The following is a 21,975-nucleotide window of genomic DNA, read 5'->3' as shown; positions in this document are numbered from 1 at the left end:
AGACAGGGAGATAAAACTAGGCTGAATATCTCCTGTTCATGGATCTAAATTTGTCCTGTACATGAATGGTTTGCATGGCTTTTTCGGAGGTTTTAATATTCTTATTGGAGACAATGCAGTGGTGGCAGATGAGTTTGTACCCATGGGTCTCCACACACTGGGCTGCCAACCTTTGCAGTGTCATTACGGAGAGATGTCCAGCAGAGGCGAAGCACTTTTCTCTAGGTGTAGAGGTAAAATTGCAAGGAAGAAACCCGGGGACAAAATTGCCCCTTTTCATAGCTCCGTCAGTGCCTCCGGAGAGCAAGGCATTTTTCGCCTGGGGCAGGGGCGCGTTACCACCTCCCGGGAAATTACCTGGGAGCTTGCGGAGGTGCTACCATGGTTAGCGCCCCAGGCTGCCACGCAATCAGCGATGACATCATCGCCGTGCGCAGAGACCCTCACAGCCCCGCGCTGACCCCTTAATGCCCCACGCAGGAAATTGCCCCGCAGAGTGTGAGGCTAGCACGAGCAGATGTCAACGGCAACTTCGCAACCCATGAAGCTGGCGGATATCTGCTCTCAGTGCGCTCCTTAAAGGCACCCCGGGTTGCCATCTTTTTTTGTTGTGACTCTCGGGTCAGCTCAACGATGGCAGCCCTAGCATGGTGGGTGCTATCGTGTTGGATGCCGGGCTACTGGCCCGGTCACAGGCTGCCCTGGTGGCCTAGTGAAGTCTATCAGAGGCCTTGCGGAGTGCGCAGTGACCCTCCTCTTTAATCGAAGGAGCGGGGCGTTGAAGTGTGTCAGCGCCACGTGCAACATTAGCGTAGCGCTTCCTCCAGTGTCCCGGTAACCGCCCTCAAAGGAAGTGGAGCACACGAGATTGCGCTCCGCTTCCTTTGAGAGGCGGTAAGTGCAATTCCATGCTGGGCGCTAAAAGTCCCGGCCCAAGGTTACTGCCCCCAATCGGGGTGCAGGGAAATTTCACCCACCAGGCTGTTCTCACCACCTCTTAGAAGCCAGCTGCAGAATTATATTGGCAGAGCCTTCAGAACAGGTCACCTTCCTGCTGATAGTTGGGCAAAGACCAAGAAAAAAAGTTGAAGAAAAATACCTCAAAATAAGGAAAATCTGGTTCTCAAAAATAAAATAAGCAAAAATGCATTTTTAAAATCTGAGCGGAGGTAGACAAGTTGCTTATACACTGGCATAGCTTGGTAATGCTGAAACGTGTTATGAACTTTGACAAATTATAAGTGGCAATTTCCTGTGGTGTTTATTTTCTGGCACAGGTTTTAACTTTTATCCAGAGCAAAGGTCTTGTTGGAAATGGAGTCTTTCCAACATGGCTTAATAGTTATACGTTTACAAGCTGAAAGCTGTGCCATAAAAATAATGACTGGGAAAGTATTACTGGAGCTTACAAATTATTTACAAATTATTATTCAGCCAACTAAGGGTTTATTTTTGTTAGACGATCTTTGAAAAATAAATAGGAAAACAAGAGTTCAAACTGAGCAATAAATGCAGGTTGGCCATCTTTGACAAGATTACATAGCAGCACAGTGAGGTGAGTTAGGATGTCTACGTAACCCCTATAAACTGGTTCGCCTCTACATGCAAATATCTAGTAATGTTATTTAGAGACCAAACAGAAACCCCTGTTACTATATTTCATTTAAATGGATCTGGCATGTACCCTCTTGTGATCCTCTAAACTCTGAACAGCTCTTTCAGACCGTGGTGTAGGCTATAAACTGCAAAACAGGTTTATTAAAACCCACAGATAAGCAGTAGCAATAGGCAGTACAGCAAGCTTGCACTTTTTTCCAAAACTTGTAACTCATGGCAAAACATAAAAAGAGATATGGTACTTCACTGAAAATACTAAACCTGGAGTGGTGTCCCTACTGTGACCACTTATATGTAGGTATCTGTAATGGCCTGCAGAGCTCCGTGAGAACCAGCTCCACGTGAGCTATGATGCAGTGATGGGAGATAGAACTAGGAAACGGAGGGAGAGGGTCTGGAGTCATCAATCATTGCCTTGCCATGATAACCAGGTGATTTGAGTTCAAGTCTTTCATCTATTCGCAGGAAAAAGGAATCAAAATTTTCTCTATGCAAACAAATAAGCTGGCACTCACAGTGGGGTTCAAAGGTTCAAAGCATGTCTCAGGTTGTCTATTCCAAGCCAACAATCAACCAGATTGAATAGACTGATCATTAAGCAAATAGGTCCTAAAACGTGTTCCTGGTTTGATTGACATAATGGTTTTGTAATTAAAAGGTTTTACTATATCAAGGCCAACTATGTTTGGCTGGGTTGTCTATGGACCTACATTTCCTTGCACTGCAATTTCTAACCACTTGTAGAATGTCAATTCTAGGTCACCTCGATATCAAAAGCTTTCAGTCATATAAATTTAAAATGACCCAGTTTTGCTCATAATAGATATTAAAATATATATTCACTTTGTTACAATTAAAAATGAGAGGAAACTCCTTATTTGTCACATTCCTCATGTCATGATGCTGTACACGCAATCAGTTTTGGCTATGCTTTGGTAGGATTGGCAAATGGAGGAACTAGGTAATTCCTTCTACTTAAGAGGCCAAATCAACCCAAGCTGCTCATGTCTACTTCCTAGTGGTTGGTATCACACTGATGGCGATCTAGAAGAATGGGTTAGAAATTAGTTTTTGCCTCATTTTCGGACGCAGAAAGATCAACACTCTGGAAGCGGGTGCCAGAAGCCGGTGGCTTGACTGAAATTATGCCCCGGTCCTCATCAGCATATTTATAGTGAGTGCCAGTTCACTGGCTTGAAGAAGACTAATATGGGCTGGGAACTATGTCAGCAGCAGCCCTCAGCTAAGTCCCAGGGTGGGGGTGGGGTGGTAGGTGCTAGCGCAATCTGCAATAGTGCCGTGGAACCGGGAGGAGACCTCCTGCTCCCCAGCTCTACACGAAGTTACATTTAAACAAAAATACTTACCTTTTTGGTGATGGCTTCCAGCCGTCCCTTTAAGGACCACTGATTAAGCTGCTGAAGAACCCAAAATCCTGAACAGAGTATATGTTCAGTTTTAATAAATTTCCAGCAGAGGACCTAAAAGAAGCATTAGGCCCTTATTAATATTGTTTTAATATTAACGACTGTTTTAGACGGCTTCCTGAGATACCTGTATATTGCCCAACCCAACATGGTATTGAATGTATTTCACACGCCCTTGGGGCATGGGAGACAGCACAGGAAATTGGTGCTTTTTGTCCCCATTCTGTGCCCGAAAAACAGTGCAATGGGATCCAATTTCTCCACTGTGGTTTTCAACTTTTCTGTGTGGAGAAACGGCTGCAAGTATTGACACACACTTGGAATATCCCTAACTTCCAAAATACAGTGTTGCCTATCAAAAGAACATAGTGCTATGATTGCCTAAATGGTTGATTATGATACAGCAACAGAAATAAGATGCCATTAAGTCAACAAAACAGACAAAGATAGAAATCTAATTGACATTGTGGACCCCTAAAATCCTGGGCAACGTTCCCGCTAAGCTGCTGAAGAACCCAAAAACCTGAATGGAGTATATGCTTCCATTTTTTTAAAAACTTCCATTAAGAGGCTGCTTAAGTGGTGCAGATTGTAGTACTTGTAAAAGTTATGACTATTTAGTATTAAGTCATGCAGCAGTGTTACTTTTCAGCAACAACGTACTGCTAAAGGTTTTACACATACCTTTAATCATTCATTGATTTCTTACACTACTAACATTTCACAAAATCTAGTACAGTAAAAACAATCCAAATCAGTAGTGGGTATTATAAATGAACAAGCTATATTTTAAACCGGTTCATCACCACTTACATAAGTGCTGATGTTATAGAATAACTCAGTAATTTTTAAAAAGCCAGAAGACACAAAAGTGCAACCAACGTCTTATGGTCAATAATACCAAGGAAACAAAACTTCAGTCTTAAACAAGCAGCTACAATAGTCACTTAGTAACATCAGTGAAGCTTTTGACACTTACATTTTTGCCTCTGAAGCTTTTTATTTCCAGAAAAGACTCTTCCATAAACTGCTGAAAGGAAGGATACACCATAACAAAATATTGTATAAATCAGGATGCCCAGTATTTCATGCAAAAAGGAATTGGTGGAGACATTAGTGGCAATCATTATAGTCTAATCTTTCTTACTGGACTCCTTCATTAACTGTTAACTCTGAAGTGACTGACTGTTACTTGGTACCTGCCACATCTGTTGATCACATTCATTGTGTGCACACCATGGAACCAGGAAGTGTTGAGCATGACAACTAGCACAATTTGGCCAATGAAAAGAACAGGCTTCTAAACAAACACCCCAGCAGGAGGTCGATCCTCTAGTAATCTAATAAGTTATCTGCATTTTCCAAATACTGTAGTTATAAATAGGGAAACACAGAGAACTAGTGACAAGGCAAGTCCATTAAAACTCTTACGGCAGCTGTTGTACAACATATCTGTAGCAGATTAGGAATACTGTGCTTTAGTTGTGGGTCAGGTCTTGTCATGAAGATGCCTGGGAATTGGATAGATTTGAGTAGAGCACACAGGTCATATCTGAAAAAGCCATCTATCAGCTGACTGAATCACACTGCCCGATGTAAAAACGCAGAATCAAATTAATATTAGCATGTAGCAAAGCCTCCTGTGTGGAAAGCCTAATTTTTTTTACTGTTTATCAACACTAAAAGTATCCGTTTTTCATATCACCTTATTATCATACTTGTTTCATGAGCAGACACTTGCTAAGTATTTTATGACTAACAGTCATTTTGCAGAAGTGGATTCAAATGAATGCTAAATGACCCTAACACTGTTAGGGTAATGCATATATATCATTCGGTTAAGATCCCACTAATCAGTATAATGACAGATCACTCCCTTATTGGAAGGTGTGCAACATGGGAGTAAATGTTAGCATAAAATCACAACTTGGACTTGGCACTGTGAGTATCAGCATAAGGGTGCTTCTTATTTGATTTCTGCTGGTGTTCTTAATTAGCCTTTTGAACTATTACACATAGAAACATAGAAACATAGAAAATAGGTGCAGGAGTAGGCCATTCGGCCCTTCGAGCCTGCACCGCCATTCAATGAGTTCATGGCTGAACATGCAACTTCAGTACCCCATTCCTGCTTTCTCGCCACACCCCTTGATCCCCCTAGTAGTAAGGACTACATCTAACTCCTTTTTGAATATATTTAGTGAATTGGCCTCAACAGATATGACTGTTGTGATCTTAGGAGACAAATACTTGGCATGTTTGCATGTCATTCCCTTGTTTGTTATTTTAGTTCAGGTGTTAACCCATTTATTTTAATTAGGTTAATACCTTCATTAAAATACCACCAGCCCTGTCCATCACCTGCAAGTTCCCTTCCAAGTTACACACCATCCTGACTTGGAAGTATATTACCATTCCTTCATCGTCGCTGGGTCAAAATCCTGGAACTCCCTCCGATGGGAGTACTTTCACCACACAGACTGCAGCAGTTCAAGAAGGCGGCTCACCACCACCTTCTCAAGGGCAATTAGGGATGGGCAATAAATGCTGGCCTTGCCAGTGGCACCCACATCCCATGAACAGATAAAAAAATAAATAAAATGTCATGCGAATATCTTGGGGATGGTTTTCAGCTTCTGTCCCACAATAATGCATCTGAAATGGCTTAGCAAGCCACTCAATTGTAAAGCAACTGCTACAAAACAGAAAAATAAGAGAAATATCAGACGGACCTATTCGCAACGACCTAGGCATCCGTTCAGCACAAGACTCAGGCAATTCTAGCCCTGTCCACTCTGCAAAGTTTTCCTCACCAACATCTGTCGACTGGGTCCCAAGTTGGGAGAGCTCTACCACAGACTAGTCAAGCAACAACCTGGCATAATCGTACTCTTAAGAGATTTTATCTAATATCCCAGATTTCTCCACCATCATGCCTGGATACATCCTGTCCCACCAATAAGATAGACCCACCAGACATGGGGGCACAGTGGTATACAATTGGGTGGACATGGGTCTGGGAATTCTCTCAACATTGATTCCAGACTAAGGCTTCCAATGGTATCAAGGAGCCCAAGCAAAACTAATGTCAATGAGAAACCCTCCAATGGCTGAAATCATACCAGAACATAAAGGATGATGGTCTCGGCTGTCACTGGTCAATCATCACAGACCCAAGACACCATTTGCAACTATCTTTATCTGCTTTATCAATGACCTATCATCTGTCATAAGGTCAGGTTGATGATTCTACAGTATTCAGCTCCCTTCACAACTCCTCTGATAATGAAGCAGCTCATGTCAATCTATAGCAGGATGTGACATGGAGATTTGCCAGTGGCATGCAGAGAAAGTAACAGAAATAGATCTATTTTTATTCCACTATTAAGTGCACTGAATCTGAAAGAAGTTACATTGTAAAGAAAAGTCCTCTGTGCCAAGCATCGCTATGATTAGGTCTGCTATTACAGTACTTTGGTGAGAAACTAGCTGTAATGGTTGTTTGGATGTCACTCCTAAAAATGATGTCTAACACCAATAACACCAACTGGAAAAGATTACTGAAATAGGGATTTTCTTCCACTGTAAAACACTTTGCAATGCATGGAAAACAGGATTATGTGCAGCTAATCTTATCCATGATATTATATATCTATGATATTACTAGGAGTGAATTAGAATTTAAATCTACACAGTAATTGACATTGTTTAGATTCTAGGATTTTCTACTATAATGCTTTTGTGAAAGAATTTCATGTGTGGTGCTGTTCAAGGCTTTAATGGCAATAAATGATCTTTTATTGCATAATGTATACATTCACATTACGCTTAGAAATACAAACGGTTCAGGATGACAGGTTTTAAGGGGGTAACTACCTTAAACATTGCCAGATTGCTGAGCAATATCAAGTGGACACATATGAGCATGGAAAAAGAACTGCAGCTATTCTCAAAACAAGTACAACTCAGATAAGCACGCAAGTCCAGAGAGCAGTTCAAACCATACATTCAGGAGTTTTATCTGAATGTATGTCCAACAACATAAAAGAATCAATGGAGAGAAAAAAGCAATCACAGGAACAACAACAGTCAGTAACAATATATCGAAAGGTATATAAATTAAGCAAAAGTAAATAAAATAGCATAGCAAGTTGGATTTGGCGCAAGAACTTTTAGTACAGGTACAACGTCTCAAATCCGACTGTCCAAAAATCGAAATTGTCCAAAAATCCCATTTGATATTCAGTACAATAAAATCCGGAATTATTGTCCAAAAACTGGCAGGTCGGACTAGTTATCGGCTTTGCCCTATGTTTTAAATTGGTCCAAGCCTTGTCGAGCCTTGATGAGTGACCCTTGACCCAGCCCGACCCAACCCATGCTACCATTAGTACTTTGTATGTCTCGGTAGCGTATGTACTATTTTGATTTTCTTGTCCGAAATCTGGACAAATCCATAAATCGGTACGGTCTCAGTCCCGAGGTTGCCAGATTTGAGATGTTGTACCTGTATAACAGCCCTATTTCATTATATTATCGTGTAGATCGCCTTTGCAACAGTCTATCCAGCCTAATCTCACTTTCCAGCTCTGGGTCCGTAGCCTTGTAGGTTACGGCATTTCAAGTGCATATCCAAATATTTTTTAAAATGTGATGAGGGTTTCTGCCTCTACCACCCTTTCAGTCAGTGAGTTCCATATCCCCACCATCCTCTGGGTAAAAAAAGGTTTCCTCAACTGCTCTCTAATCCTTCTGCCAATTACTTTAAATCTATGCCCCCTGGTTATTGACCTCTTTACTGAGGGACATAGGGCCTTCCTATGCACTCTATCTAGGCCCCTCATAATTTTACACATCTCAATTAAGTCTCCCCTCAGTCTCATAAATCTACTCTGTACACTCTCTCGTGCAATCACATCTTTCCTATAATGTGGTGACCAGAACTGTACCCAATACTCTAGCTGTGGCCTAACTAGTGTTTTATACAGTTCAAGCATAATCTCCGTGCTCTTATTTTTTATGCCTCGGCTAATAAAGGAAAGTATCTCGTATGCCTTCTTAACCACCTTATCTACCTGTCCTGTTACCTCAGGGATTTGTGGACATGCACTCCAAGGTCTCTCTATTCCTCTACACTTTTCAGTAGCCTACCATTTCTGGTGTATTGCCTTGCCTTCTTAGCCCTCCCCAAATGCATTTCCTCACACTACTCTGGATTGAATTCCATTTGCTACTGTTCTGCCCACCTGACCAGTCCATTGATATCTTCCTCCAGTCTACAGCTTTCTTCCCCACTATCAACCACATAGTCAATTTTTGTATCATCTGCAAACTTCTTAATCATGCCCCCCTACATTGAAGTCTAAATCATTGATATATACCACAAAAAGCAATGGATCTGGTACTGAGCCCTGAGGAACTCCATTGGAAATAGCCTTTCAGTCACGAAAACACCCGTCGATGATTACTCTTTGCATCCTGCCTCTGAGCCAATTTTGGATCCAACTTGCCACTTTCCCTTGGATCCCATGGGCTTTTACTTTTCTGACCAGTCTGCCATTTAGGACCTTGTCAAAAGCCTTGCTAAAATCCATGTAGACTATATCAAATACACTACCCTCATTGACCCTCATTGTTACCTTCTCAAAAAGTTCAATCAAGTTAGTCAGACACAACCTTCCCTTAACAAATTTATGCTGACTGTTCTTGATTAATCTGTGCCTTTCTAAATGACGATTAACACTGTCCCTCTGAATTTTTTCCAACAATTTGCCCACTACTGAGGTTAGGCTGATTGGCCTGTAATTACTCTATTGCTTTCTCCCTTTTTAAACAACGGTACAACATTAGCAGTCCTCCAGTCTTTTAGCACCACACTTGTAGCCTGAGAGGATTCGAAAATGATGGTCAGAGCCTCAGCTATTTCCTACCTTGCTTCTCTTAACAGCCTGGGATACATTTCATCCAGGCCTGGTGATTTATCTACTTTCAAAGATGCTAAACCCCTTAATATTTCCTCTCTCGCTATGTTTAACTCATCTAATGTTTCACACTCGTCCTTTTTAACTACAATGTCTGCATTGTCCCTCTCTTTTGTGAAGTACTCAATTACATACTAAAAGTGCTCAGCTGCCCTTCTCCTTTAAGTGTCACCTTTTGTATTAAGTATTGCCCTGAGAAAACAGCTGAAGATTCATTGTTGCTGTATTTCAAGGAATATATGAACAAGCTTTTACAATTACATATGGCTAGGGGAAAACGTGGAGCTGTTTCACATGCAATATATTCTGGGAAATTTATTGTTAAAGTTAATGGATACTTTACAGTTCAGTTCAACTGATATCTGTTTCTTTCAAGTGCCTTAATTTTGTTAAAGTAAAGAGCTACTTACATAGTTCTTTAAATTATTTGAAGGCCTTCTACAATATTTGCTGCTTTTAACACCTGCAAGTTTTCTTTTTAGGAGAGAAAGGGATTAAATGAGTAGCATTATTTAGCAGAGTACAAGCTCAAATGGCAAATGTTTTCATTTCCATGGTAGTCCAGGACTGAAAATCAGCAAGAGTTCTACTCCTACATGCTATCGCACTGCGATCTCTGAAAACCAGGGAGAGAGGACCTGAGGGAGGGAGGGAAGGAGGGGATCAATAGGAATATATGTGTGTGTGTGTGTGTGTGTGTGTGTGTTAGGCCCATGCAGCAGAACCTGGTCTCCAATCATCTTGGATCCCCTTGCCATTGGGCCAAGACCTTGCTCTGTCAACTTCGTGTGGTAGCTGGTGTGTAACGGCCACCCCATGTTAAAAGAATTCACGCACAGGCATTTTCCACCCTTTAAAATGAAGTTCAGGACCTGGAACATCAGGACTCTCATGAACAACTCCAACAGTGACGGACCGGAATGTCGTACTGCGATCATTGCCCGGGAACTCAGACGCTTCGACATCGACATCACCGCTCTGAGCGAAACACGGTGGTCAGGAGAAGGTCGGTTCAAGGAACAAGGTGGTGGTTACACCTTCTTCTGGAAAGGCAAACCAGAAGAATGCCACCTCCATGGGATTGGCTTCACCATCAAAAATGAGCTAGTTTGGCATCTTAGAGATTCCCCTTATGGGATAAACAAACGTCTCATGACCCTTCGGCTCACTCTAATCCAGAACCAGCATGCTACGGTCATCAGTGCGTACACCCCAACCCTGGCAGCTACAGACGAGGCTAAAGAGGAATTCTACTTCAGCCTTGAACAATCCCTGTCCCGAGTCCCAATGGGCGACAAGCTGATTTTCCTTGGTGACTTTAACAAGAGTTGGAAAGGACACAGACCTCTGGAGAGATGTGATTGGCAGGGAAGGGGTAGGGAAAACCAATTCCAATGGTATCCTTCTCCTGATAAAATGCAAAGAACATGGTCTTGTCATAACCAACATCTTGTTTCGTCAGAAAGCCAAGTACAAGGCCTCATGGCAACACCCTTGTTCCAGGTACTGGCATCTGCTAGACTACGTCATCATCCGAGCGAGGGACCGCAAGGATGTCCGCATCACCCGCGCCATGAAAGGAGCCGACAACTGCTGGACTGACCACTGCCTAATCCGTTCTGTTATCACGATCAACATAGCCTCAAAATGGTGTTGGCAACAGAAACACTGCTACAGAAAAATCAACGCTGAAGCACTCGAAGACCCTGCAAAGAAAACCCTACTCAGCCAACGCCTCACAGCCAACCTGAGGACCTCCAATGAACTGGAGCCGCAGAGTGTCCATAGTGCCTGGTCTGCCCTCAAATCCACCATAATTAGCACCTGCGAAGAGATTCTTGCTTACTCTACCAGAAAACATCAAGACTGGTTCGATGAGAATGACCAGGAGATCCAGGAGCTAATAAACCACAAATGCAAGGCATTTTTTAAGTGGAAACAACACCACAACTTGAGTGAAAGAAAGCAGATCTATAGACAACTGAAGGCCGAGGTCCAACAAAAAACTCGTGACCTAAAGAACAGATGGTGGGTGGAAAAAGCGCAGGAGATTCAGCAACTAGCCGACAATCACGATGTGCGTGGATTTTTTAGCACAATCAAGATCATCTACAGCCCAAGCACTTAAGGTCCTATTCTACTGAGAGCTAAGAATGGAGAGGTGTTCATCAAGGACAGAGAGGCAGTCAGTGTCCGCTGGAAGGAGCACCTCGAAAACCTCCTAAACCAGGACACTGTCTTTGACATGAGGGTCCTGACTCCATTCCACAGCATGCTACCCGGCACCACCTCGGCACAATCCCAGCTCGGCATGAGGCTGAAAAGGCCATTCCACAACTGAAAAACAACAAGGCCTCAGGAGCAGGTGGAATCCCCACTAAAGTACTAAAGCATGGTGGAGAAGTATTCGCCGCGAATCCATGACCTCATTTCTCTTATCTGGAAAGAGGAGAGCATGCCAGAGGATCTCAGAGACGCCATAATCACGACCATCTTCAAGAAAGATGACAAGTCCGATTACGGTAATTACAGAGGAGTTTCCCTGCTGTGACACAGGAAAAATCATCGCAAAAATCCTCCTCAATCATCTCCTCCCAGTGGCTGATGAGCTCCTCCCAGATTCGCAATGCGGATTCCGCCCACTAAGGGGCACAACGGACATGATCTTCACCGCACGACAAATCCAAGAAAAATGTAGGGAGGAGCATCAATCTCTACATGTTTTTTCTTGACCTCACAGAGCCTTCAATTCTGTCAACCATGAGGGATTATGGAATGTCCTTCTCAAATTTGTCTGTCCTCAAAAATTTGTCACCATCCTCCGCCTGCTTCACGATGACATGCAAGCCGTGATTCTTACCAACGGATCCACCACAGACCCAATACAAGTGCAGACCGGGGTTAAGCAAGGCTGTCATCACACCAACGTTCTTCTCAATCTTCCTCGCTGCAATGCTTCATCTCACCTTTAATAAGCTCCCCGCTGGAGTGGAGTTAGTCTACAGGACAAGCGGGAAATTGTTCAACCTCCGTTGCTTCCAGTCCAGATCCAAGGTTGTTCCAACCTCTCTCATTGAATTACAGTATGCAGATGACGCTTGCGTTTGTGTACATTCGGAGGCCGAACTCCAAACCGTTGTTGATGCCTTCACTGAAGTGTACGAGAATGTGGGCCTTACATTAAACATACGTAAGACAAAGGTTCTCTACCAACCTACCCCCACCAAACAGTACTGCTCCCCGATTATCAAGATCTAATACGAGACCTTGGACAAATGTGGACCGCTTCCCATACCTTGGCAGCCTACTATCAGCAAGGACAGCGTCGATGACGAAGTCCAACACTGCCTTCAGTGTGCTAGTGCAGCCTTCGGTCGCCTGAGGAAAAGAGTGCTCGAAGACCAGGAACTCATATTCGGCACCAAGCTCATGGTCTACAGAGCAGTAGTGATACCCGCCCTCCATCTGCTTCAGAGACATGGACTATGTACAGTAGGCACTTCAAAGCACTGGAGAAGTACCACCATTGCTGCCTCCACAAAATCCTGCAAATTCATGTCAGCATTCTCTCTCAGGCCAACATCCCCAGTATCGAGGCAATGACCACGCTCGATCAGCTCCAATGGATGGACCACATTGTCCGCATGCCCAATACTAGACATCCGAAATAAGCACTCTACTCTGAGCTTCGTCACAGCAAGCAAGTCCCAGGAGGGTAGAAAAATGCTTCAAAGACACCCTCAAAGCCGCCTTGAAAAAATTTAACATCCCCACTGCCTCTTGTGAATCCCTGGCCCAAGATTGCTGAAAGTGGAGAAGCATCCGAGAAGGCAGCGAACACTTCGAGTCTCTTCGTCGGGAGCGCACGGAAGTGAAGTACAAACAATGGAAGGAGCATACGACAAATGAAGTACCCCACCCACCTGTCCCTCCAACCATCCTCTGGCCCACCTGTGACAGAGACTGTAGATCCCGCATTGGTCTCATCAATTACCTTAGAACTCATACTCGTGTGGAAGCATGTCATCCTTGACTCCGGGGGACTGCTTAAGAGAGAAGAGACATGCTATCCCTTGATTCCAGCTGGAAGGTACATGTGTATAGCTGTCAGGGTTGTAAAAGATTGAATCCTGCTGTGATGTCACCTATTGGGTACTGCCAATACTCACTAGTGTTCAAAATTAAAGGTTGGCCACTGGAGAAGAGACTGGATGGTGCTCAGCATCCAGGGTAGTGTTCAGCAAGGAGTCAATAGCCGAGATTTTCTGGTGCAGGCGCCATTTGGTCATGAATAGCTAGAAATGAGCTCAAAGCTGATCTGAAGTGCAGTGTGCTGATTGCAAATAATTTTCCATGATCAGTGCATTATAATAATTATTCAAAGCTCCAGATGTCGCTTTTGGTCATGTGCAGTGAGATTCCCTAATATCGAGACTGAAAAATTGGAATTCTGGTAAGATTTAAAGGGATGCAGACACTTAAAGGAAGTGCAGAAAAGGTGGCCTGAAATTCTTACAGCTTTTGGAACAGCTAAAAAGACATTGTGTCCCATTGTCAGTATTTTGTCAAGGCTGAAAGGAGAGAGGGGTAATAAGTGACAGACAAAAATAAAGTGAAATGGAATCTGTAACTGAACAGCTCAGCACCCAACCCCTGTTTGACAGCTGCTGAAGTGAAGGTGGTAGTGCACGAGGTGACTGCAAGAAGGATGGCCTTGTTTGCCACTGCAGGATACCATCGCCATAGGTCAGTATGCCTGGAATGAGGTGGAAGCTGGTTTCTGACCACAGCTGACTATTACTATAATTGACAGTGCCAGCTCCAGGTTGCATGCTTGCTGCAGTGCCCTTGCAGCAAGTGGCATTACTTTACATTTGGCTCTTTCCTGACCAGGAGCCTGTCAAGCTAATGTGTACCAGTTGTGATTGGTGGCATCATGATGGGTATGTCAATCAGATTTTGCTGGTTCTTGTTCACACTGCAATGCCTTCTTTCATTCAGAAATACGTAAGTGATTGAGATGCTTCCAAATAACTATCCATAATTAGGGTTAATCAGGCCTTCATACATTGTATTTGTGTCATCAGATCTGTTACAGCCACTCTTAAGAATTTTAGTCTCCAAATGCACTCTTCTTGTGACAAAGAGAGGTATGTGCACCTATGTCTTTAGATGTGGGTGTAAAGGTACCAGCAGATGGACAAAGAACCTCTCTGGTGCTGACATATGCAGCTCATTCCCCAGTATTTAAAAAAGGAGGCAGGCAGAAAGCAGGAAACTATGGACCAGTTAGCCTAACATCTGTCGTTGGGAAAATGCTGGAGTCCATTATTAAGGAGGCAGTAGCAGGACATTTGGAAAAGGATAATTCAATCAAACAGAGTCAGCATGGTTTTATGAAAGGGAAATCATGTTTGACAAATTTTCTGGAGTTCTTTGAGGATGTAACAAGCAGGGTGGATAAGGGGGAACTAGTGGATGTGGTGTATTTGGATTTCCAGAAGGCATTCGATAAGGTGCCACATTAAAGGTTACTGCACAAGATAAAAGTTCATGGGGTTAGGGGTAATATGTTAGCATTGATAGAAGATTGGCTAACTAACTGCAAACAGAGAATCGAGAGAAATGGGTAATTTTCCGGTTGGCAAACAGTAACTAGTGGGGTGCTGCAGGGATCGGTGCTGGGGCTTCAACTATTTACAATCTATATTAATTACTTGGATGTAGCCAAGTTTGCTGATGATACAAAGATGGATGTGAAAGCAATGTGTGAGGACACAAAAAATCTGCAAAGGGATATAGACAGGCTAAGTGAGTGGGCAAAAATTTGGCAGATGGAGTATAATGTGGGAAAATGTGAGGTTATCCACTACGGCAGAAAAAATAGAACAGCAAATTATAATTTAAACGGAGAAAAATTGCCAAGTGCTGCAGTACAGAGGGACCTGGGGGTCCTTGGGCATGAAACACAAAACGTTAGTATGCAGGTACAGCAAGTAATCAGGAAGGCAAATGGAATGTTGGCCTTTATTGCAAGGGGGATGGAGTATAAAACCAGAGAAGCCCTGCTACAACTGTACAGGGTATTGGTGAGGCCATACCTAGAGTACTGCAAACACTGTTTTGGTCTCCGTATTTAAGGAAAGATATACTTGCATTGGAGGTTGTTCAGAGAAGGTTCACTAGGTTGATTCCAGAGATGACGGGGTTGATTTATGAAGATAGGTTGAGTCGGTTGGGCCTTTACTCAATGGAGTTCAGAAGAATGAAAGCTGATCAAAACATATAAGATAATGAAGGGACTTGACAAGGTGGATGCTGGGAGGATATTTCCACTCATAGGGGAAACTAAGACTAGGGGGCATAGTCTCAGAATAAGAGGCCACCCATTTAAAACTGAGATGAGGAGAAATTTCTTCTCTCAGAGGGCTGTAAATCAATGGAATTCTCTGCCCCAGGGAGCCGCGGAGGCTGGGTCATTAAATATATTTAAGGCAGAGTTAGACAGATTTTTGATTGATTAAGGGTATAAAGGGTTATGGGGAACGGGCAGGGAAGTGGAGTTGAGTCCATGATCAGATGGCGAAGCAGGCTCGAGGGGCCAGGTGGCCTACTCCTGCTCCTATTTCTTATGTTCTGATGTAATCCCTGGCATCCATTCTACACAGGTGTGAAGATCAATCAGAGTAATTCACACTGGAGCATTAGAAAATTGGGTGCATATCAAAAATTCATTTAAATATTACAATGAGACTCAAGTCTGTATCAGCAACAAAGTGTGCATAATACACAAAAAGAATGAAGACCTAGTATTATGATGCTTCAATTTTTTGATTGGGATCGCACAATTTACACCCATTTATCAGGTGAATCTGATCAGGAAATATACACTGATGTCTTCATCAAAGTAAGAGAGAAAGTAAAGGAACAGCTGCTATACTGAGTCTATCAATCTATCCCTGTGTCTTGTGTTACCAGGGAAACTGGGTCTTACTACAGATAAAGTGGGTGTATGAATTTGCATTTACTTCACTAGCTTAGGACTAAGATAATGAGCCTAAAAAGGGGACAAGTCATGCTGCTTTGCATTTTTAACATGCAACATTTGAGCCTTAAATAAATATTCATAATAGTTCCATCACGTTATTAAGGGTAGAATTCCTACATTAGTAATTCCACTTGATCTTCATACCATAACAATTTTCATTTACTTTGACTTTGCTTGGGCTTCAAGTTCTATAAAAGACCTCATAACAATTGAACCAAATTATCACTGTGGGCTGGTATTTCTTATATCATTTACAAGGAGATATAATCCACGGAAGAGACAAACAGGGTTTACTGCCATAACAACAACAACTTTTATTTATATAGTGCCTTTAACGTAGTAAAACATCCCAAGGTGCTTCACAGCAGTGTTAGAACACAAAATGAATAAATTTGACACCAAGCCACATAAGAAGAAATTATGGCAGATAGGTCACAGAGGTAGGTTTTAAGGAGTGTCTTAAAGGAGGAAAGAGAGATAGCGAGGCAGAGAGGTTTAGGGAGGGAGTTAGAAAGCTTAGGGCCCAGGCAGCTAAAGGCATGGCCACTGATGGTTGAGCAGTTATAATGAGGGATGCTGAAGAGGGCGGAATTTGAGGAACGCAGACATCTTGTGGGGTTGTGAGGCTGAAAGAGATTACAGAGATAGGGATGGAGGTAAACAAGGATGAGAATTTTGAAATCGAGACGTTGCTTAACCGGGAGCCAATGTAGGTCAACGAGCACAGGGGTGATGGATGAGCGTGACTTGGTGCGAGTTAGTACACGGGCTGCTGAGTTTTGGATGACCTCTAGTTTACGTAGTGTAGAATGTGGGAGGCCAGCCAGTTGGAGTAGGCAAGTCTAGAGATAAAAAAGGCATGGATGAGCGTTTCAGCAGCAGATGAGCTGAGGCAGGGGCAGAGGCGGGCAATGTTATGGAGATGGAAATAGGCGGTTTTAGTTATGCCCTGGATATGTGGCCAGAAGTTAATTTCAGGGTCAAATATGACACTGAGGTTGCGAACAGTCTGGTTCAGCCTCAGACAGATGCTAGGGAGAGGGATGGAGTCGGTGGCTAGAGAACGCAGTTTGTCGTGGGGACCAAAGACAATGGCTTCGGTCTTCCCAATATTTAATAGGAGAAAATGTCTGCTCATCTATAGCATACAATAAAAATGCCTTCTTACATTTAGAAAGTTTTTGTTTTTTGAGAGGCATTGTAACTGTCCATGTTGCCATTTTCTTTTTATATCAAACATGGCAACAGAATGTTTACTATATAAGGGGAAACATTACAATTATTTTTCACAGGTAACAAGAATAATGGGGTCAATTTTAGCTCTATTGGCAGTTGAAAACAAGCAGATTATTTACTCGCTCGGAACTTGACCCTTTCCCACCATCTTGAATATTAATCTGTGATTGAGGTGCCCACCTAAAGCAGACGGGAGCCTCATGACTTTATGCAAATTGGGGTCCTATTACATCAATGGCATTTTATTCAGAGCCTGAGCAGGTAAACCACCACAGCTTTCCCACCAGGCTGTAGCAGGTTGGCACTGGTGGAAAGGATGTTGGTCTTCCAGGAAAGTCAAAAAATGTCCTTTGTGGGTGCTGGAGGAGCAGGAATGCTCCTCTGGGCTCCACAAGGAAAGTTGCAGCCTCTCCTACAACGAACACCCATGCTTCCCTCTCATGAGAACCTCCCAAAAACCCCTCCCCACCACTACTTGCAAGCCAGCAGGCGGACAAGGGCCACCCAATTTTCCATTAACGGCAGCTGCTCTGCACTTTTCTGGGCGGGAAGTGGACTAGCAGCATTTAAATGAAGTTAAAATACCCCGGGCCTGAAATTTGTGGCCAGCAAGTGTGTTGCTACAAGGACACCCTCAAAGCCTCCCTGATAAAGTGCAACATCCCCACTGACATCTGGGATTTCCTGGCCTATGTGGAGGAAGTGCATCCGGGAGGACGCTGAGCATCTCGAGTCTCATCGCTGAGAGCATGCAGAAATCAAGTGTAGGCAGCGGAAAGAGTGTGCGGCAAACCAGTCCCACCCACCCCTTCCCTCAACGACTATCTGTCCCACCTGTGATAGAGACTGTGGTTCTCGTATTGGACTGTGCAGCCACCTAAGAACTCATTTTAAGAGTGGAAGCAAGTCTTCCTTGATTCCGTGGGACTGCTGATGATGATGATGATGCTACTTGCTACTCTCCCTGCCTGGCCAAAACTCGCTCCAGATAAAATCGACCCTAAAGGCTCTGCATGAATCAGTGCAGTAGACTGGCATAAACAATACTATACATATACAAGCTTTAAGGATGCATTACATGTTAGGTAATATTGTGTAAAAGGTTTTCATATATGTAAGTTGGTTTAAAATACCTAGGATACAAATGTGCTATGTAAAGAAGGCAGCAATAGTCTTCTGAACTAGTCCTCACAGTGGTGTTTTTTCCACAATGTCATTAAGGAAGACATTAAATGTAAAGATCATTTTGTAAAAAAGAGTTCAGTTGTTCTAAATGCTACAATATGGTAGTGTGATAAAGAAATGTGTTTTTGCCATATTAGCCATCAAACTGCTGGTCATTTGTATACATATAACCCTGTTTGCTGAACTATTTTAAAGCAGAATCATAATTTTGTTGCATCAGTTGCTATGTGATAAAGTAAAACAAGCTAATGATTTTTGATGACATAACTTCCTTAGTTGGATAAGTATTCCTACAACAAAATTGTCATTAATTAAACCAGAAGTAGTACTACCCGACTATAGTGTCAGTCTAAAGAGCATCGACCTGAACGTTTTTAAATAAAAATGTATGTGTTTCCTTTTTTTTTTAATGGCCATGTTTCCATTCTTTACTCTTGATTTAGAATCAACATTTGAAAAAGGACAACTCACTATCAAGAGCAATCCTGATAAGTACAGGTTTGTTCCATACATAGAATTTTTCTGATTTACTTCTGTGGAAGTATTTCTGATAACAGCAATTGCTTCTATAAATAAACAGTAATGCTAGTAAGGCAGAGCAAGTGAGTGGGCAAACCTACGGCAGATGTGGGGAAGTGTGAGGTCATCAACTTTGGATATGAGAAAGACAAAGCAAAATATTTTCTTAATGGTGAGAGACCTTTGAGCTGCCAGGAAGAAAAGGAATTTAGATGTCCATGTACACAAATCACGAAAAGGTAGGGCTTAGGTACAAATAGTAATCAAAGGATGTGTGCAATAAAAGGTACAGCAGTTATCATGGGTGACTTTAATTTACATATAGATTGGGCTAACCAAACTGGTAGCAATACAGTGGAGGAGGATTTCCTGTAATGTATTAGGGATGGTTTTCTTGACCAATATGTCGAGGAACCAACTGGAGAGCTGGCCATCCTAGACTGGGTGATGTGTAATCATAAGGGGCTAATTAGCAATCTTGTTGTGCGAGGCTCCTTGGGGAAGAGTGATCATAATATGGTAGAATTCTTTATTAAGATGGAGAGTGACACAGTTAATTCAGAGACTAGGGTCCTGAACTTAAGGAAAGCTAACTTCAACGGTATGAGGCTAGAATAGACTAGAATAGACTGGCAAATGATACTAAAAGGGTTGACGGTGGGTAGGCAATGGCAAACATTTATAGATCACATGGATGAACTTCAACAATTCTACATCCTTGTCTGGAGTAAAAATAAAACAGGGAAGGTGGCTCAACCGTGGCTAACAAGGGAAATTAAGGATAGTGTTAGATCCAAGGAAGAGGCATATAAATTGGCCAGAAAAAGCAGCAAACCTGAGGACTGGGAGAAATTTAGAATTCAGCAGAGGAGGACAAAGGGTTTAATTGGTCTGGGAACACAGACTAAACAGTGGCACAATTGAGGAACAGTGGAGGACTTTTAAGGAGCTCTTTCATAGTGCTCAACAAAAATATATTCCAGTGAAAAAGGGCGGTAAGAGAAGGGATAACCAGCCGTAGATAACCAAGGAAATAAAGGAGAGTATCAAATTAAAAACCACTGTGTATAAGGTGGCCAAGGTTAGTGGGAAACTAGAAGATTGGGAAAATTTTAAACAACAGCAAAGAATGACTAAGAAAGCAATAAAGAAAGGAAAGATAGATTACGAAAGCAAACTTGCGCAAAACATAAAAACAGATAGTAAAAGCTTTTACCGATATATAAAACTAAAAAGAGTGGCTAAAGTAAATGTTGGTCCCTTAGGAGATGAGAAGGGAGATTTAATAACGGGAAATGTGGAAATGGCTGAGACCTGAAACAATTATTTTGCTTTGGTCTTCACAGTGGAAGACACAAAAGCCATGCCAAAAATTGCTGGTCACGGGAATGTGGGAAGGGAAGACCTTGAGACAATCACTGTCACTAGTGGGGTAGTGCTGGACAGGCTAATGGGACTCAAGGTAGACAAGTCCCCTGGTCCTGATGAAATGCATCCCAGGGTATTAAAAGAGATGGCGGAAGTTATAGCAGAGGCATTCGTTATAATCTACCAAAATTCTCTGGACTCTGGGAAGGTACCAGCGATTGGAAAGCAGCTAATGTAACGCCTCTGTTTAAAAAAGGGGGCAGACAAAAGGCAGGTAACGAGAGGCTGGTTAGTTTAACATCTGTAGTGGGGAAAATGCTTGAAGTTATCATTAAGGAAGAAATAGCGGGACATCTAGATAGGAATAGTGCAATCAAGCAGACGCAACATGGATTCATGAAAGGAAAATCATGTTTAACTAATTTACTGGAAGTCTTTGAGGATATAACGAGCATGGTGGATAGAGATGTACCGATGGATGTGGTGTATTTAGATTTCCAAAAGGCATTCGATAAGGTGCCATACAAAAGGTTACTGCAGAAGATAAAGGTACGCGGAGGCAGAGGAAATGTATTAGCATGGATCGAGAATTGACTGGCTAACAGAAAGCAGATAGTCGGGATAAATGGGTCCTTTTCGGGTTGGAAATCGGTGGTTAGTGGTGTGCCACAGGGATCGCTGCTGGGACCACAACTGTTTACAATATACATAGATGACCTGGAAGAGGGGACAGAGTGTAGTGCAATAAAATTTGCAGATGACACAAAGATTAGTGGGAAAGCGGGTTGTGTAGAGGACACAGAGAGGCTGCAAAGAGATTTAGATAGGTTAAGCGAATGGGCTAAGATTTGGTAGATGGAATACAATGTCGGAAAATGTGAGGTCATCCACCTTGGAAAAAAAACCAGTAAAAGGGAATATTATTTGACTTTTTGTATTTGGACTTTCAAAAGGCCTTTGACAAGGTCCGACATAAGAGATTGGTGTGCAAAATCAAAGCACATGGTATTGGGGGTAATGTACTGGCGTGGATAGAGAATTGGTTGGCAGACAGAGTCGGGATAAACGGGTCCTTTTCGGAATGGGAGGCAGTGGAGTGCCGCAGGGCTCAGTGCTGGGACCCCAGCTCTTTACAATATACATTAATGATTTAGATGAAGGAATTGAGTGTAATATCTCCAAGTTTGCTGATGACACTAAACTGGGTGGCGGTGTGAGCTGTGAGGAGGACGCTAAGAGGCTGCAGGGTGGTTTGGACAGGTTGGGTGAGTGGGCAAATGCATGGCAGATGCTGTATAATGTGGATAAATGTGAGGTTATCCACTTTGGGGGCAAAAACACGAAGGCAGAATATTATCTGAATGGCAGCGGATTAGGAAAAAGGGAGGTGCAACGAGACCTGGGAGTCATGGTTCATCAGTTATTGAAAGTTGGCATGCAGGTACAACAGGCAGTGAAGAAGGCAAATGGTATGTTGGCCTTCATAGCTAGGGGATTTGAGTATAGGTGCAGGGAGGTCTTACTGCAGTTGTACAGGGCCTTGGTGAGGCCTCACCTGGAATATTGTGTTCAGTTTTGGTCTCCTAATCTGAGG

The 21,975-nt window shown here is 42.8% G+C and overlaps 1 protein-coding gene across 4 annotated transcripts in view; it reads right to left on the bottom strand.

Moving 5' to 3' along the window:
• LOC139275187 (microtubule-associated tumor suppressor candidate 2-like) overlaps positions 1-21,975 on the bottom strand; it is an 876,619-nt gene that overhangs the window by 310,314 nt on the left and 544,330 nt on the right. For all 4 annotated transcript variants that reach the window (XM_070892299.1, XM_070892303.1, XM_070892301.1 and 1 more), the window contains one exon: positions 4,024-4,074. In XM_070892299.1, the coding sequence (XP_070748400.1) occupies positions 4,024-4,074 (51 nt within the window). The remainder of the gene's footprint in view (positions 1-4,023; positions 4,075-21,975) is intronic.

Source organism: Pristiophorus japonicus, chromosome 10 (genome assembly GCF_044704955.1).
Source record: "Pristiophorus japonicus isolate sPriJap1 chromosome 10, sPriJap1.hap1, whole genome shotgun sequence".
NCBI lineage: Eukaryota > Metazoa > Chordata > Chondrichthyes > Pristiophoridae > Pristiophorus > Pristiophorus japonicus.
The sequence above is the reverse complement of the archived record's forward strand: the minus strand, read 5'-3'. Positions and strand labels throughout refer to the sequence as shown.